At 34.1% G+C, this 19,271-nt stretch overlaps 1 protein-coding gene across 1 annotated transcript in view; it reads right to left on the bottom strand.

Annotated features, from left to right (window-relative positions):
* Nucleotides 1-1,745: 1,745 nt before the first annotated feature.
* The window catches only part of LOC148949163 (uncharacterized), a 28,158-nt gene continuing 10,632 nt past the window's right edge, over nucleotides 1,746-19,271 (bottom strand). Inside the window, exons 2-6 of the mRNA XM_089092852.1 lie at nucleotides 17,806-17,856; nucleotides 14,926-15,084; nucleotides 7,752-7,971; nucleotides 5,059-5,161; nucleotides 1,746-2,056 (exon numbers count right to left, since the gene is read on the bottom strand). Coding sequence (XP_088948978.1) covers nucleotides 1,854-2,056; nucleotides 5,059-5,161; nucleotides 7,752-7,971; nucleotides 14,926-15,084; nucleotides 17,806-17,856 — 736 coding nt within the window. The 3' untranslated portion in view covers nucleotides 1,746-1,853. The remainder of the gene's footprint in view (nucleotides 2,057-5,058; nucleotides 5,162-7,751; nucleotides 7,972-14,925; nucleotides 15,085-17,805; nucleotides 17,857-19,271) is intronic.

The following is a 19,271-nucleotide window of genomic DNA, read 5'->3' as shown; positions in this document are numbered from 1 at the left end:
ACGCATTATATTAAACTGAAGGGGGTCAACCTAACCATTGTAGCGGAACTTAGGTTGACTTGGCGAGAGTGTCAAGACTAGGGGATCTCTTGACACGGGCAGTGAACGGGAATGAAAACACCTTATTTCGTTCTCTGTCTATGTGTTTGCCAAGCTCAGGCAGTAATTTTGATCTTTTTTGGCGACCTATACGTGCCCTTCGGGTACCCACACTTAAATTGAATCAGGCAAATCGTATAAAGTCAAGTCTTTTGATGTAGAGTCCGTGCAATTTTGAATTAAAATCAATTAGTTGCAGGCATCAAGCCATGGCTAATTGTAGAAAAAGCCAAGATAGGTAGTCCGAGTGAGTGAGAGGCAAATCTGGGATAAGCCATTTTTAGGACTTTTTTAAGTTTTCCTATTTGGGATCAGCATCAATTCTATTGATGTGTTTATTGTTGTCAAAATTCAGTTTTTTAGAGTTTCGGTTACTGTTGAGCCGAGTCACTCCTAACTTACAGTTCATTACCACGAACCAGGGGTGCAGCTAGGGTTTTGAGTTTGGGGTGCAGCTAGGGTTTTCAATATAAAGTTTTTAGCTACGGTGATTCCAATGATGCTGTGTTTATTTCGACCCAACACCATGTTTGAAGGGTTTCAGACAATTTTTCAAAAAACATACCAATAAGTTAAGTCGAAGTAACAGTTACCACTGCTGAATCTGCTTCCAATAGAACTTCTTCCTCACTTTATAGTTTCTTTTTCGCAACGCAATTTAAAATTTTAATGTGTGCCTGACACCACAACCATGATTAGAAAATGAGCTGTATTGTGAAACAGGCCGCATAAACTCAAAACTTTTCAATTTTCAGCAGAGGCCTCAACTATGCCGAATCCTATAATCACACAGGTTTCCCAGCTATAGAAGGAAACAAAGCAAATGAACAACAATATTTTGGGCATTCAAAATTATCAAAAGAAAAAAAATTCATCGATCAACTGCTTCTTCATTTGAACCGAAATTCTCTCCCTGAAGCACCTTTCTCATATCTGGAAAAAGTGAGTAGTCATTGGAGGTCATACTTGGATAGTATAATTGGCAGGGAAGCAATTCAAAGAACTATTCATACAATTAAACCATTGCTTTAATTTATTAGTGACAGACAATTTCACTTTCAGAAATTTCCAGCTTTTAATTTTACTAATTTCATCACCGAAAGTCAGCGCCTTTTGGAGTGAAAGCGATAAAGGTGAGTACTTCAAAACATTTCCCCGAATGTAGTTTATGTTCGAATGTATTTGTCCGACTCGTAAAAACGTAACAAAAATGAATATAAACAAATTTTTATGCATTTTATTTGTGCCCCCCCCCAAAAAAAAAACTTTTGTAACAACCCCCCCCCCCCCAAAAAAAAAAAAAAAAACACAAAAAAACTGGATAAGGCCCTGGAGATGACACAATGATTTCTAGTTTCACCAACTTGGTCTACTTGTACATATATTTAACAAATAAAAACAAAGTAAAGATGTAAAAGATGTGTAAAGCCTATGTGTATGTTCTGTATCTATTCTTACAAGTTGTATTAAATCAACTAAAAAGAATAAGCCTTTGATACATGGAAATGGCAATTCAATAAGTTTCACGACCATTTCGACCTCTGCGCAAAAAAATTAAAACTAATTTTGGTTGAATCGGCTCAAAACTTAAGAAAACGTGCCCAAATTACGTTGCATAAACATGTGAAATTAAACTTCAGTCTAGCAGAAGCCTACAAATTCCAAAACACAGCCTTTATTACCGTTTTGTTACAATCAAATTTACTTCTTAAATCATAAATATTCCAGGATTTTTTAGCGATAAAGCTCGTCGGTTAAACTTTCTGTACTTCACTTTCTGCTTTACTATGCATTTTCTTATTTTTCTTCGTCATCTGTGCCTTTACTTCCGTTTCAGTTTCTATTTGAAGAATTTGAAGTGGGCGATATTGAGATTTGGATTCACTCTGCCCCAAAGGATCATGATTTTCATCAAACTCCAGAGAGGATGCATTCCTCTTGCCAGTTATAACAATATCTACAAAAAGAGGAAAAAATTGACAATTAAAGGCTGAAACACGAGATCAACCGGGCTATTTATGAACAAACAGAATAACTTTAGCACTAACTTGTAGCAAAACAGTAACGCTACAAAAAGGTGTATCCATCAGGTGGACCTTTTTCCAATTTGGAAATTTTGAATTAAAAGCTCCTTAGCCTGCTTGGAAAAATATTTATTGGTCTGTAAATTTCTTATTGGCCAATAAACACCCAACACTCCACCAAAAAATCTTTCAAGAGCTATTACACTTAACTAGCATGACAAAAATTCAGTTTTGTTAAAGTTTTAACAGAAAATTACATTTACATGAGAAGAAGAAGAAGAAGGATTTATTGAAAAAAAAACATATCAACAAAAAATTATTGCTGCCTCCCCTAAAAAGCAAAGCTTGTCCGTGGGGGAGATGCATTCTCAAACAACCAGAAACTCCAAAAGACCCCAATTTCAGAAAAAGAACAACTTCATAAAAACTACATATTAAAATATTCATTACAAAAATATACAACTTGTAAATTAAAGCCGACTCTTTGGCCGCCATGATAGTCATTTCATTTTGAGTTTCTAAAGTGTATATACAAGGCGTAGCAAAACTCTTGACGTGGAAGAAGAAGGATAAAAAATTTAAAATCAGCATGCCTGTTTAACCCTAAACAGTTAAAATATCGAAGTTGACAAATTTTCTGTCAGAATTTGTTCCCGAGTGTTATCTTATCACGCAGAACAGTGGATGATTGAAAAAAAATATTAAGGCAGTAAACTAAATCCTATGACTAATTCGATTTTGTTTAAATTTTAAAGTAATGTTGTATTTTATAACATTTTCAAGAACCAAAGGTTTTGAACTAAATAGAAACTCAATTAAAAGCGAAGTTGTGTTTAAAAAAACACAACAATTGGGTTATTGAAAAAGTTATGAAGCCATATAATAAATCCGACAAGAATAATTTATTTACTGGAAGAAATGAAAATAAAAAATCTCATCTTACAGACATTTATTAAAGTATTTGGAATATAATTTCTTACGATACACTTCTTGTTGAGCCATTGTAGCTAATATAGTCGAATACTTGATTTAATGAATACTTTATTCCAAAACCACCTCACAACTTCAAATGACTGAAATGGCGTTTTTGTCAAGTAAATAAAAAGATTCAAAATAATACATTGAATTTGACATTTAATTTGAATTACAGTGATTTGAATTACATTGAAATACAGCGAATTTGACATTTTTGGCTTATTGCCTGTAATACTAAGAAAAATTAAAGGGGGAAAAAAAAATAAAGAGACAACCTGTCATTTCATACTATCTGCTTGCACTGTACCACTTGATAAGGGTGGGCTGGGGAGATAAGAGTGAGTGGATGGGGAAGGGGGAGTTGTGCGTTGATAAGGACGGGGATTAGATTTACAATTAATATTTTCTTTTATATTTTTATTTATTTAATATTATTTTTAATTTAGTTTTTTCTAATTTTGCTTTATTTGTAATAATTCAAATTAATTAATTGAATTAACGTGCAGGTAATTACCTAGACTTTCGTACAACCACAAACCTCACAGTTTTTTTTTTCCAGAAACAGAAACAAAAAGAAAAACGTCAGTTTTCTCCAGGGCGAAATTACTGTTTTTATTTATTTGTAAATTTTATGGAGATTATGGAGATAATGAGGAGATAATGCTGAATGTGGTTTGTTTTAAATTTTTGTTGAGTAAACGAACTCTGAACAGCACAGTAAAGAAATAAAGATATATTCAGAAATAAATATTTATTCAGAAAAGAAATAAATATGTATTCACATTAAACAAGCTGGGCACCAAAGCAATTAATTCCAAATTGATTGATATGCCATTTTTTGATCCCAAATTAATCAGCAAATTTAATATCATCAATAGAAAGATCAGAAGCCACACAGAAAGGGAACGGTCTCGACACTACAGTAAACCAGGACCATAAAAAAGCCGAACAGGATTTGAACACAAGAAATATTGAACACTGGACATAGGAAAGACAAAACACTCAAACACAAAAGACAAAACACCACAAAAGATAAACACAAAACACTTTCCTTTATTTGCATGAATATATTTGGGCTAAGCGGGCAAAGTGAACCTTCCATATATTGCAGAAATTTTTTGAGCACAAATAAAATTTGTGAGCACAGAAATTTTTTGAGCACATTCCCTATAGTGAATGTCAGTGCATAAAAAGGGGCGTCTCAACAATGCAATAAAGAAAGGTAAAAGGTTTTAAACAAAAAAAATATTGGATAGTATTACATAGTATAATATAATATCATTAGATAATATAGTATCATATAATAATAGCAAATACGCATATATTACATATTATAATATATAATATTGGGTTTAGTATAGGAAAACACTCAAATTACGAACATACTAGATGCATGCCTCCATTGCTTTTGCAATGATTAAACTAATTATTAAACTAATATCCGGCTGTTTGAATAGTTTACAGCTTCCGAACGTAGTTCATCGTCGTGGGGGTATTTCAAGCGTAACTTTTCCCAGTTTTGAGCCTCTCGAAATTCAGGGGCGTAATTTTCTATGGGGCAGGGGAGAGGGGCGACTGCCCTCTCCATACCCCAGTTTGGCCCCCACCCCCAGCTAAAAACTCAGTTTCTTCAAAAATCTAATCAAAACTAAGATAAGCCTGCATAATTCAAACATACAGAGAAATGGGTCAGTTTTCTTTAGTATATCTTTGCCATTATGATAATATATGGCTCGTTTTTCACTGTCATTGTCACTTGATTTGGAAAAATTGGCTCCAAATTTGGAGCCTCCCCCCCCCCCCCCCACAGGAATTTGACAAATTTACGCCACTGTCGAAATTAACTAAAGGGAATACAGATTACATGACACCAATACAGCAAAGGTTTCACTAGGAAGAAAAAGACAGAGCAAAGAAAAGTGATAGAGCATTAAAAGTAACAACCCTACATTGAACTTACCTTCAACAGATTCCATTTGCTCGGATTTGTCCTCAACATTCAGAATTTTTAATATTTCTTTATAAAGTTGGTAGAGAACATTGTCAGGATGTTTTACTTCTGTCTAAATGAAATAAAATAAAAAATTAAAATAAATATTGAATTTCTTTTAGAAAGAAGAGAATATAAAACTCTCTCAAAAATATATTTGACTGCAAACCACAAGCATAATAAATGTTAAATTTAATTTTGTTCCAAAGTAAACCTTCTCTAAATTTTAAATTTTTTTCTTTTTCCTTTACAGAGATTTTGCAATTAATATTTTAGATGAAAAATAAATCAGGCTGTTTCTTCACTTTTGTATTTTGGCGAACTCTATTGATGAAACTTAATAAAATGAACCGAATTTATAAAAAAAAACATATAAAGAAGGACCAAATAACTATTTACGGCCCCTCTGCTAAAAAAAGAAGCTTTTTGACAGTCAACCGCGGAGATAAAATTAGAAAGAAATATAAATATTTCATATTCCTTGAAACAGTTTTTTTACCTTTTTTCACAATTTTATTTTCTGTTTTCTTTGTATTTCCGATTTCATTCGCTTGTCAGTTTTTTGTTTGTGTGTTCTTTTTCCATTCTATTGGCTGCTATTGATGAAGGAACTCAAGAGTCAAATCACTAAAGGATCTTAAAGACCTTAAGGCGGGTCAAAATACACAGTACTCTTATATTTATCTTTTTCTGCGTCATTAAGATCCTTATTTAAAAAAAAAAAAATCCTCGGTCATCAAAAGACCTCGTTTTATTTTCATTTTCAAGGAAAAATCGCAATGAAGTAATTTAAAACACAAGTGTCCGACATAGACTATTGGTTTAATTATTCGAGCAAACTGATCTTCTATTTCGCTAATTGCCTTTTTCCAACCCCTTTAACCATTTTGCAAGTTCAACAAATAAAAAAAGATGAAATAACGATTGACTTTATTGGAGATAAACTTTATCAGCCTTATCACTACGAATATACCACAAGAGTTGAAGCCGAAGCTCGGAATGCACATAAGAATCGAACGGAATATATATATATATATATATATATATATATATATATATATATATATATATATATATATATATATATATATATATATATATATATATATATATATATATATATATATATATATATATATATATATATATATATATATATATATATATATATATGTATATATATATAGACTATTTTTTAAAAGTTGCGGCATCAAGATTCCCTAAAGACTGGGAGCTAGGTCCTTCAATTTCTTTGATATTGAACAAGGTCGTAATTTGACATCAAAAGTCCCTATAATATACAGCAAAGGTCTGCTATTTCTTTAAAATCCAAGATGGGCTCTAATTTGATGACTGAATTTGGCGTCTCTTGATCGTTCTTCACAATGAGTTACACCAGTGAAACATTTCATGAAAAAAACCCACCGTCGACTAAATATAGAAAAAAAAAAGTTACACTAGTTATAATCTGTATGTCTTACATAAGGGATACAAACATAAAATTTGCTATTTTAAAAGAAATCATTCCCATACCAGGACCATGACCAGCAAATCGTCTTGTTGTTTGGTTTTTGGGACGGGGGTTAGTGGCGTGACTCTGTAAGCTCAGAGTTGACCCAACTCTAAATGGGTACCTGGAGAATTCTGGGGAAGGCAAGCAAGAAGGTTGTGCGAAAGCACAGGAAGGTTGGGACCCAGCCCCCCACATGCATTTGCTGGCTGAAGGACCTTCGAACGGAAATCAGCCCCACCGGTTTTGACAATACACGGGAAGCGTCAGATGATTTACCCCCAACCAAGCATTGCGCTACCGGTTGAAGGCGTCAAAACAGGAGATCAGTACCTTTGCGACGCACACCATTGATCGTCTCGTGAAGTAGTAGTAGTAAAATGTAGCAGAGACTTTTCCACTTCCCGATATAGCTTATTTTGCCGCAATTATCAGCATCTCTGATTTTAAACGAATGAGTTGAGTCTCTATGCTTGTGAATTGTGGACGAATGAAATAGACGAGCAGTGTCGCCTAGCCACCTCTGAAACCAATTCCCTACGAGTATCATCTACCACTACAGTCTCCAACTCTAAGCTTTTAGCCAAATAAAATTCAAATTAATATACATCAACGCAGGGAAAATATTACTAAGAAGAAAAAGATTACTAGATTCCATTTAGCCAATGGAATCTTTTTACGAAATTAGGGTCCAAATTTGAGATCTTTTGTCAAACTTTCTGGAACTTCATAATTTTAGAGCTGGATAAAAGAAAAACTCAGATGGCTAAGCGATACACAACGCATGGATAGAACTTGCCTCCCAAAGTTAGTCTTCGACTAAAAATTAAATCCTTCTTGTCCCAGAAGTCCCCCATAGAGGTGAAGAGAACTTTTCATCCTACAACAGCCCCTTCACCTAGCCGAATACAGAAGCTCTTACATAAAGCTTACCAGTAAACTGGTGAAACAAGAGGACCCAAAATGACCTTCGAGGACGGTAGGGACTTGAATCAAAAAGAGATAAATTTTAATTTATGCACAGTCTATTTTAATATTATGTTGAAAATACATTCAATTCTATTTTATGCTCTGGAACAGGCGTATTAACGTTTCACATAGAGGATGAATTTAGCAAAATGTCAGCTAAAAAAAAAGAGTCAAGGAAACCAACCTTCAGTCCTAAACAGCTGCATCTGTTCAGATTTAGAGTTTTCGACATACATTCAGACAGCCCTCTTACTGCTACCACAAGAGTTTTATACTTCTTGCAAATAGGCACTAGCAATTTGGACAGAGGGATAGGATCACAGCTTTTTTCCAAAATTACGACGGTGATGCAGCCAGTTGGGAGTAGGCGCTGAAGGCTAGCAGCTCCAACAGTCAAAGAGCTTCTGCAAAGAAAATCACAAATTTATTGTGTCCTATTAATTTCATTGCTACTACTAACAACTCACTCTACCACAAAGCCGCCTGAAGCCAACGCAGCTGCACAGGCACCTCTTCCAGTCCAATCTATTCAAAGCCTCACTCCTTACCCTTACCCTTGAAGTTTCATTTTTTTTTAAATCCTTGGTTATTACTTCTTCTTACCCCATTACGAAATGACCTAGTTTTCACTTGGCCCCAGTTGGAAGGCAAAAAAGCATAATTGATCGTAATCTGTCATATTTCGTTCGTATATATGTACAAATATATATTTCTCAAAACCAAAAAAAAAAAATGCGTAAAGAAGAGAAAACGAGGATAATAAAAATAGAACAAAACTATGCAAATAGTTGGGTCGAAACCTCAGCTACACCCTTCTTGCCACAGAGGCTAAAAAGGCAGAAATGAATGCATCAACACCACAACCCCCCACAACAGTTAGCATTCTTTTTGGTGAGTGATAAGAAAATTCTCACTGTTCTACCATATTCCTAAATTATGTGACGAACCCCGATGAATTTCAAGAAAACGTAACCTTAATGTCACTTTTAAAAATTTCAACAAAAATACAGGGCTTTTTCAACAGGGACAAGGATAAAACCAGCCCTATTCTAGGTAGTGGTGTTTATAGAATTCCCTGTTCTTGTGGCTGTTTCTATATTGGGAGGATCCACCAGTAATTGGGGGAGAGGTTATCGAAACACAGGTCTTCAGTTGACAAGGCCATGGGGCTACATCAAAAGCCAGAGGCTTTTGATTCCGTATTGGCTCAACACGTCTTTGACAATCCACATCAGTTCATTTTGTTTGATAAAACATCCATTATTGCCCCCGTTAAAGGTCTCATACAAGTTTCCAGAGAGGTTATCGGACTTGACTGCACAAAAGCATGTGCCCAGTGTCATGGTACCGACTGCCAAAATTAAGAAAGCATTGACCCTAGCTGCGCGTCAATGAAGTGTTTGTTAAAAACTTATTTGGTTTATATTCATTTTTTAGATTTGTTTATCCTACAATGGATGAGCTGTCAGAGCAATTGATTGATGTAATGGCTCATCCAACATTTGTGTTTCTCAAAAAATTAAAAATATAATAATAAGCATGAACTTCCAATAGGGTCTTCCAATAAATATACCATTCCAACGATTTTCAGCAGTTAAAATTCCCATTTTGTTTTGATAAATCATTATAAACAATTTTTGTTAAATCTCAAACAGTTTACTTTTCACTGTGTACTGTTGCCGGAAGGAAACGCTGAAAAATAATACACTGCAAGAATATTTTGTAAATAAAAAAGTATATCCGCCAAAAGGTCGCCCTTAATAGAGATTAATTTTAAAAATCTTTTTCCAAAAAACGAGTTTTTCAAAGAAAAATAAAGAGCTCCACTAAGCCGAAAATGACCAGAAAGAAAGACGAAGTACCTTCCAAGCGTACAACTTCCACAAATCACCATCAATAATAAATGAAACTCAAAACGAACAGAAATTACAATAAATGACCAAGTCAAATTCAAAACGAGCAAAAATCAAATATATATATATATATATATATATATATATATATATATATATATATATATATATATATATATATATATATATATATACTGATATTTATTCCTTAAAATTTTAATGATTTTTTTATTATTTATTAAGCTAAAAAAGATGAAAATATTTAAGATCTATTTTGTTTTCAGTAACGTGCAAGTTATGTTCTGGTTTTGAGAGGGCATGGGGGTTGTCAGGCCTACTCATGTTAATTTTTACCCATTTTTAAGCTTGACTCGGTTATTTATTGTAATTTCCGTTCGTTTTGAGTTTCACTTATTTTTTTTATGGTGATTTGTAGTAGCTTTATGCTTGGAAGGTTATTTGACTTTATTTCTGCTCATTTTTGGCTTAGTTTTGTTTGAAGAGCTTGTTTTGTGGAAAAAACTTTTTAAAATTAATTTCTGTTTGTTTTTAATTGACATAGTCTTTTAATGGATTTTATAGTTTTCCGTTTTTTTTCTATAAGAATTTATAGTTTGCTTGCTATTAGTATGTTCGAGAATTTTTTTTTTTAACAATTTTTAATCCTGACACAAAAAACATTGTTAGACTAAGGTAAATGCTTTCTGGGACCGACTTGAACAATAGAACTTGAAACCCTTACTAATGTATTATGCCTATCGCCATTGAAAACGTGGACAAACCTGGACTCTTTTGGTTTATTAAACTGAGGTGCAGAAGTAGTAGTAGCCCCGAAAGTTTAAAATTAACGCCCCCAGTTGTTCTCCATCCATTGCTGAGGTTTCTTATTAGCAAACATACACACAGTGCCTTTTGATTTATTTTTAAAGATACATTTAGTTATAAACTATAATGGGCCAATTGCATAATTGTGGCGGGTTGACACACCCAATATCCCTAGAAACATAGCTGCTGGACTGTTCTACTATGCTGAACAAAATGACTGTCTCATAATTTTGATTGGATGTGTTTGGAAAATAAATGGGCTTTGGGAGAGCCAAAGGTTGCGAAATATGATTTTTTGAACAGGTATAAAAACGATCGGAATTAATAAGTTCATTATAAATGGGGCTTAGATAAGTTTCTCCACTATCGTTAGCATCTTAATAGCGCTGCCTAAGTAACAGTGATGTGGGCACAATGTATTATTATTATTATTTTTTTTCTTTAGACCAGGGCACTTCGTATAGCAGGGGCTGTCGTAAAAACTCAGTCGTATAGCAGGGGCTGTCGAAAAGGGCTCATTCGATTGGAAATTGAGAGGGCTAGTGCCCTTTTAAATAGTCGAAAGTGATTGGAGGGCAAACAGCCCCCCCCCAGCATAAAGCTCCTATAAAAAGGTCTTCAGGGTTGAAATAGCCCCTCGGAACCTGGAGGCAAGACTCCTAAGTTATGCCCCGAAGGCATATAAGGTTTTTATGGAATGGGTGATTGTTTAAACTTTGGATATGTTTCAATTTGTTGGAAATTGGAAGTTATAGTGCTCTTTTTAGGAGTCAAGCGTGAATTGAGGGCATCCAGCCCCCCCACCTCCCACGACAATCATTTTCCAAAAACAAACAGCCAATCAAAATTTTGTGATGTCTGCTTTCTTCAGCATTGTTGAAAGATTCTGTAATTATGCCTTTGGAGAAAACAACTCCCTCGCAGCCCCCAGAACATGGGCCGTTGGCTAGGCAATTCGTTCACTGTTACACATAGTATATGTTATTGAGAAAGGTATGTATGTTTGACCTTTACTTTCCAAAAAGACAAAGGGCTTTCAGGTGAGCCTTTCAGAGAAGGTTGAGGGGAGTGTTGAACTATATCAAAACACGTTATGTGTATACAGGCTGTCAACAGGGGCGTCCCGAGGCTCGTTTCATTCGGGGGCGATCTTCGTAAATTTTACCGAATTGCTACCTGATTTATGCGGAATTTTCTGCAGAAATAAAGAATTTTGCCAAATTTCGGCCGGTTTTGCAATACTACGCCACCCAACTTCCAATAAAATTAAGTAAGGAAATTTACAGAGACCTATATTATAGATTTGCTTCTTTTTTTACAGTTTTTTTATTTATATATATATAAAAAAAACCTTCACATACGGGAAGGGATTTTGGTGTTTTCAGATTGGTTTAATTATTTCCATATTTAGTTTTAGCTCTTAATGATAGTTTATGCAAAAAGAACACTAGCACTACTTATGCTAATTTTTTCCTAAACAAATTTCTTATTGTTTTTTTTTTAATATTTAAGTTGTCTTTTCAATGTCTATTTCTTATTGGCGACTCAGTATATATCTAACTGAGACCCTCTTAGATATATTTACCGAAACTGGGCTCTTTTATATCCTCGCTTAAAACGGGGATCCACTAGAAAAAAAAAAAAAAAAAAAAAACTGGATTACACATAAACGAAGGTCCAAATTCAGTCTTGTAAATACTTAAATACATACGTAGATCGTATGTATTTAAAATATCAAAGGCAATAAGAAGCAACTAAACCACTAAAATTAGAACACTCGTCCAAATCATGAACCACTTCGTTCTGAATCGTTTGAATTCTTTTGTTATTAGTATAAAAAAAAAACTTCCAAGATTGCTTATCCATGTTCAATAATCCAGGTTGAATAATCATACTTTAAATAATCTTTAATACAGACATCGGGAACAAATTGCTTTCTAGAAATAAACCTAGGCTCCTGTAACCTTAGACAATGTAGCTTCACAAGGCTTCTTCCGATTTACATTACAATAAACAACAAATTCCAGGTACCTCGTTTCACAAACTTGATTAATTACAAAACCAACGAAAGAAATATTTTTCAAAGAATTAATAATGACACGAGTATGGTTAAAAGTCATATAACTGACTGAAGAAAAGAAATAATAATACAATGTATTATTATTATTTTCTATTATAATTTTTTTTTCTTTAGATCAGGGCACCTTGTATAGCAGGGGCTGTCGTAAAAACTTCGAAAAGGGCTCAGTCGATTGGAAATTGTGGACAGGATCTTCCAACTTCCTAAGGCATTATTAATGTTCCAAACTAAGTTACGCATAGCATGTCTTGTCAAGTGACCTTTTCTGTATCCAAAATGACTATGCCACAGTTGCCCAACAACTGGAGGCCTTCTATACAATCATTGATGCAGTGGTAGCTGCTACCCAGTAGAGAACGAACCACGGCCCATAGTAACCAAAAGTTAAAAAACGCATTTTAAAAGAACATGACTAGTGAGAAAAATTGCTATTTGTAGCTGAATCAGAAATGGTAACTATTATCTCGATTAGTCTTAATAGTAAGACATAAAACTGGTAACTATTTTCAGAACATTATCATCATCTGGTAACATTATCAGAAATGGTAACTATTATCTCGGTTAGTCTTAATAGTAAGACATTATTCAAAAACAAATTTATGGCCATTTCAAAAAATAGCCTGAAAACGGCATCGGATCGAACCAAAAAGTACACCATTAGAATATTCATGTCCAAAAACTTTGTAAAGGAAGCTGAATAAATCTAATAGTGGTACTATAATGAATTAGTCCTTTCCTTACGTTTATGTTCTAAAATACATTAGAAAAAAAGCTGACTGCTGACAAAGGAAATTTCTCCTTCTAGTTTTCTAATTCTCTTCTTTGAAAAATCAATTCTCTTCTAATTCTCTTCTTTGATTTTTCCAATTTTTCTTCTTTGAGTTTTCTAAATTTCTCTTCTTTGAGACAGGAAGCGTTGCCGAATATGAGAGGAAGACGCCTCTCAAAAATTTGAAAGGAATGCTCGCTCGTCTTCTCTAGAAACTTACATGATTTTTATACCAATTTTGAGGTTGATTTCTAATATAATTTTTGAATTTTGGTTCCCTTTTTTTTCTTTCGAATTTGATGAATATTATGGCACCATTGCCTATCTCATTACATATCTCCATTCCCAAAGAATAATGCTGTCCTCATCATGTTAAAAGGATGGTATTTTGAGGCAAACACAGCTACGCACGCTCCTCCCCCATCCGAATCTATTCAAAGCCTCTTTACTCCCTCCCAGGAACTTCAAATTTCCCTTAAATATTTCCTTACGCCATCCTCTCACCCCAACAAAAGATCACCTGCTTTTCGTATAGCCCTAGACGGTTGACTGAAAAGGACAATCTTTGGCAATTTGTCATCCTTCTTCCGCAAAACATGCCTTAGGCATGCCAACCTTTCTCTCATTGTGGCCCTAGACAGCGGGATTGAACCACACTTCGTACAGCCTACTGTTTCAAATATGGTCAGTCAGTCGGGTACCCAAAACAATCCACAAGAAATTTCTCTGGTAAACATCTAGTAAATCTTACTCCGCTATTTGGAGCACCTATGCTTCAGAACCGTATCTGACCACTGTCATCACTTTGGCTTTCAAAATTCTAATCTTGGTTCGTAGACTTACCATCCTCCATCTTTACTAATAATACTATCAAGGTAAGTGAAGCTATTCACTTGATCGATCCTTCCGACACCTGAAGTCACATTTTCATCTTCACTTATTCCTTACCTTTGCGGCTTAGTCTTCTTAACATTAACTGCCAAACCTATTCTGGTACCCTGAAGTCGTAAAACCTCTAACAGTTCATTCATTTTGCTTACACTTTCATCTAGTGAGCTTAAATCATCAGCATAACCTAAGTCCAGGAGACTTTTTCTTCCCCATTTGATTCCTTGGTCACCCATTGTCTTTCCTGTGCTCCTTAAGACAACGTCCATCAAAATAATACATATAAACGAGAATTGAACACAGACTTGCTTAACTCCTGATTCATTAAAAAACCAGCTGCTAACCTCATTTCCTACCTTAACCGCAGCAGTGTTATTCTCCTACATAGCAGAAATCACTTTAATGTGTTCTTCTGGTATACCATACAAGGATAAGACCTTCGCTAAAGATCTTCAATCAGCTGAACCAATGCAAGTCATTTTGACAAAAACAAAAAAAAAACTGCATCTTCAAATATAAGATGATATAACGCATATATCTTTTGACAAGAGATAATATAATACAATTTCCTGTGCATTGGAAATAACTGGACGACTAATTTAAGGCGAACTGAATGCTCCCCTTATATTACATTAATGGAAGGTCTTATTAATAATTAAAAGAGACGGGTCTAATCAATTTGAATTTATAATAAAATTATTTAAGATTAATAAAATTACATTATTTAATTCAAATTAGTAAAGGGTGCTATTAATGATTATAAAGGGGAAATAAGGGTTTGCAATTCGTCATCTCTTGCTTATTTCCATCTTTTGGCAGGGGTATGACTCTTTCCTCCTTAAGAGAGTCCGGAAACTGGTATTTCTCTAAAAAAAAAAAAAATCAAAGATAAAATACACGGTAATAAATAACATCTAACAGCTGCAAAAGCTACAGAAAATACCTCAATGCTGTTCTTTTGGACTCCAATTCTTCATGATTTGGTTCGTCCTTTGACAAAATCTCTTTCTTGAGTTGACGACGGCGTTCTCTTCTTTTTTCTTTTGGTGTGTTTTTAGGAAGTGGGATGTTAATACTGGGTCGTCGGAGAGCACTTAAATGCCTGTAAATAAAAGATATGAAAGATAGTTTTTGAACGAAACGCAAAATTATGTTCAAGAAGGACCGAAAAACTCATTATATGTCGAGGAGCAGAATAACTTCGTTTTTTGCTAGTTGATTTTTTCTGATCAATTCTCTTTTCTTCCTGATTTATCCTTTTTGTTAAATTTTAATGCCCGATTAGTAATCGAATTAGATTACAAAACACTTTTGACTCCGGGTCAGGATATAGCAATTCATTTCCTGCATAAATCTCAATTCATACAGGGTAATTTCAACAAGTAGTTTTTTACGAAAACTAAAATTTTGAATTATTCGCACATATTCTAGTAAGTTCTTTGAATTAAAATCAAGTTGGTGGACAGTGATGAAAAAGTTAAGAGTCATGGCTAATTGGAGAAAACGCCGGGATAGATAGTCTGAGTGACAGGCAGAGCTGGCATAAAGCCTTTTTCAGAATTGTATAAAAATGATCTCATTTAAATAGTTGATAGATAGTCTATCATCCATCCATCCATCCTAGGGCCGAACTAAGGTAGATAGTCATGGAATAAGGGTAATTCAAGTAGTCTTTGACTTTCTATGAGGCATCTGATATGAGATTTATGTTTGATATGAGAGCCAAAGCCGTTATCTATTTAACTTAATTAATTAAAAAAAAAAACTTTCCGAAAAAGACGTTTTTCAAAGAACAGTAAAGGCCATATTAAACTTAAGATCAGAAGAAATAAAAACCTACTATAATTAAAACTCAAAACGACCAGGAATTACTGTTAAAGACTATATGAAACCCAAACCGAACAGACATTAAATAAACAATCACTAAGAAAAAAACATACAACAGCTACTAATATAAATGAATAAATAAATCTTAAAACGAGTAAAGCATTAATTGAATATGCAAATAAAGCTTAAAATAAAGTTTAGAAAAACCATTTAACTTCTCGTGTTTTGTGTTGGATAATTCCTTTTAATGAAACTTGCACCATTAGAGTGTGAATTTTGTTTTTTGTTTAAATGGATCAGAATAATTTTTTTTTAATTTCAGGAAAGGGCAGTCCCTAAAAATGTTCTAGCATGACTGCTAGAAAAATGCTAAAATCAATTCAAAGGGATGATTATTTGAGCGAGTCGGCCCCTTTGGGCGTTCCCTGTGATGTCACTTGCTTTGAGTGACAAGCTCGCCGAAAAAAGGGTGTGACATTTTACTGTCTTTTCAGTCAAATTTCGCATTCAGCCACAAATTTTCGACAGCTTTCAATGATGGCTAGCCCTCTGTCTGAAAGAATTCCTTTTAGGCAGTTTGTCTTTATGATGGTCAGCCAACGCTGAAGTTCGCAAGACAAGGCCGTATCCAGGGGGGGGGGGGGGGGGGGGGTTTACCCGTTTTGAACCCCCCCCCCGAAATTTTTGACCGAGTCAAGAATAAGTCGAAAATTAGTAAAACCTAGGTAAAAATCAGTAAAATTAGTCGAAAACTGATTCAAAAATTAGTAACCCCCCCCCCGAAAAAGTCAAAATTAGTAACCCCCCCCCCCCCCAAAAAAAAAAAAATCCTGGATCCACCCTTGTCGCAAGATAATTTTTAAGGTAACCCTTCTAGGTAACTTTAACCATTTATAAGTTTTATGGAGCAATTTCGATTTTCGGATATAAATCAGCTCTTAAATACTCTCAATTAATAGGAAAATACTCTTAATTAAGTGCCTGTGTTTTTCTCCAGTCGAGATTCTTTTAGATTATCTCAGCCTATTCCAGTTGTGTCAGTTCACAAAAATTCAGGTGGATTTTCTTTTCAAGATCTACAGGGGGGATACTTTTGTTGTTTTTCATTTTTTTTTCAATGAAAAAAAAACGAAAAAGACATTTTTAGTGAATATTCAGAAGATACACTTCTTGTAATTTCATTTAAAAAGGCCGAAAATAAACAAAAGTGCCTATGAGATAAATTATTTCTTTTCCCTGACATTATTCACTTTGTGTATATTCAGTCAAATATAGACATCACATTAAGCTTTTTAAGCTTTTGATTTTAAAACTTGAGATTCAGGATGGCGATCCCAAATATATTTTAATGTTTACGATTTTCCCAATACTTTTCCGGAATCCCAACATTTCTGAAATTTTCTGTAACAAAATAATTGGCGATGTCTGTAAACTCTGAGCTCTGAAACAATCGTTTAACATTATACAGCTGAAACCAATAGTCCATCCAACCAAGCAAATTTTTCTTGCTAAATTTTTTCTCACTTGATTTGCTTCTTGAAAAAGACAAGTAGACAAATCTTTCAGAGCGTTAACCTTCTGAACGTTTAAGAACGTATATATATTGAAGATAAACTATCTTTGGAATATTACAGCAAGATTAGAACGTTAAGAATATATATAATTATGTAAAATTACTAACAGTTCACTGCAGCACCAAGCAGCACCAAGCTGCCAGAGATAACACAGCTCCGCATGCTCCTCCTTCGGCGTCAGGAAATAGTGAATGAAGCTAGTTTTAAGAAGACAGCAGGATTTGGGAGCCTTTAAGGAATTTAATTTTTATAAGAAAAACTCTTCTTGAGATAAACCCTCTTGAAAGTTTTAGAAATTGATAACTAAAGAACTTAATCAATTGGAAAGAAATAAAATCAAAGTTTTGCTCCACCTACAAACTCTGTAAATCCAACTAAAGGTTGCTACAACACACAAGCAACATAACCTAGTCTCAACTTACCTTTTCAAAGTCTCAAGGACGGCATTTTCTTCTGTTACTGAGAATGCTGGCCTAAAAAAAAAAAAAAAATATTAAGACTAATTTATAAACAGAGTCATAATGTTTCAAAAACAAAAAAGTTAGAACAAGACTAGCTTTTCTCAAGAACAGTTTTTTAGGACCTGGCTGCACTTTGTTCCAACAGTCCCCATGTTGATCTACTCTACCTCCTATGAATTGAATGTTCCCCTGAAAATAAATCAAGTAAACAACATGTTTTGGAGGGACTTTAGGAGCAAAAGAGCTCATGCTCCAGAAAATAAACTCAGAGATACTCTTATTAGTTACAGAAAAAATTATATCAAACAACCTTGATATTTTCATTTTAAACCTTGATATTTTCCTTATAAATGGACTCGGTCGAGGGCAAATCTGGGAGAAGCTCTTTTTAGGATTGTTTAAAAATTATGCCATTTCATTTGTTAATAGATAAGATAGATAACAGAAACAACTTGACATTTTTCTTCTTTTATCATTTAATATATTATATTATCATGTATTGATGTATTATCATGTAATATATTTAATATCATTCATTATCATGAATTATATTATCATATATTATACATGAGGTATAATATAAACAAAATAACATTTTAATCAGATACAAAATAGCAACCCCTATCTCCTCAAGAGAAGGGGAAAGGGACATACCGTATAAAACTCAAAATAAACAGGGCAAGAAGTCGAGTAGATGAAGAATGCACTGAATAACCAACAAAACTTAAAATGAAGAATATCACTTATACCTTGTTCGAAAAAAACCCAGCAATAATCAAAAGACTTTATACTGCTCTAAGCCATCCCCACCTTCAATACGAAATTTTAGCTAAATCATCTTAATATATTAGTGAGTGCAATTTATGCCAGGATCTAAGCTAGAACTGGAAGAACACAGTAGAGTACTTAAAAAGGGAAAAACTATTAAGATTTTATACCTTAAAAACTTTTAAGGTTCTATCCGTATTACTCCTCTCTGATGTTATCACAGCCACTCTTAGAAGCTCCCCCCGGCAAAGGACGTCCACCTCTTCCCTATCCTTCTTCTCGCTACCTATTCTTCTTCTTAGCTATTCTCTTCTCTAACCTCAATTTGTAAGGCTTATCTGAAAAAAATTTATGGGCCGACACCATTGAAAAAGGTATTAAATCAGGGTAAAAAAAAAAGAACTGGTCGCTGAACCGTTAAAATTTTCTTTCTTATCAAACTTGATTGAACTTAATTTTTAACCTTCAATTAACTGTGTTTAATCATTTGAAGCCAGGGGAGAATCTCCAGCATTTTTATTGGGGGTGCAAGAAGGGTCCATATCTGGACCCTTCTTGCATGTAAGGGCATGGGATGTATGATACTTTTTTCTCCACATTATTGGAAGGACAACTGCCCCCCACTTGCCACCCTCAAACAACGTCCCTGTTTGAAGTTC

This window comes from Artemia sp. Qi Xiang Cuo, chromosome 8 (assembly GCF_049724085.1).
Source record: "Artemia sp. Qi Xiang Cuo chromosome 8, ASM4972408v1, whole genome shotgun sequence".
Classification (NCBI taxonomy): Eukaryota; Metazoa; Arthropoda; class Branchiopoda; order Anostraca; family Artemiidae; genus Artemia; species Artemia sp. Qi Xiang Cuo.
Note: the sequence above shows the minus strand (reverse complement) of the source record. Positions and strands in the feature narration are given on the sequence as shown.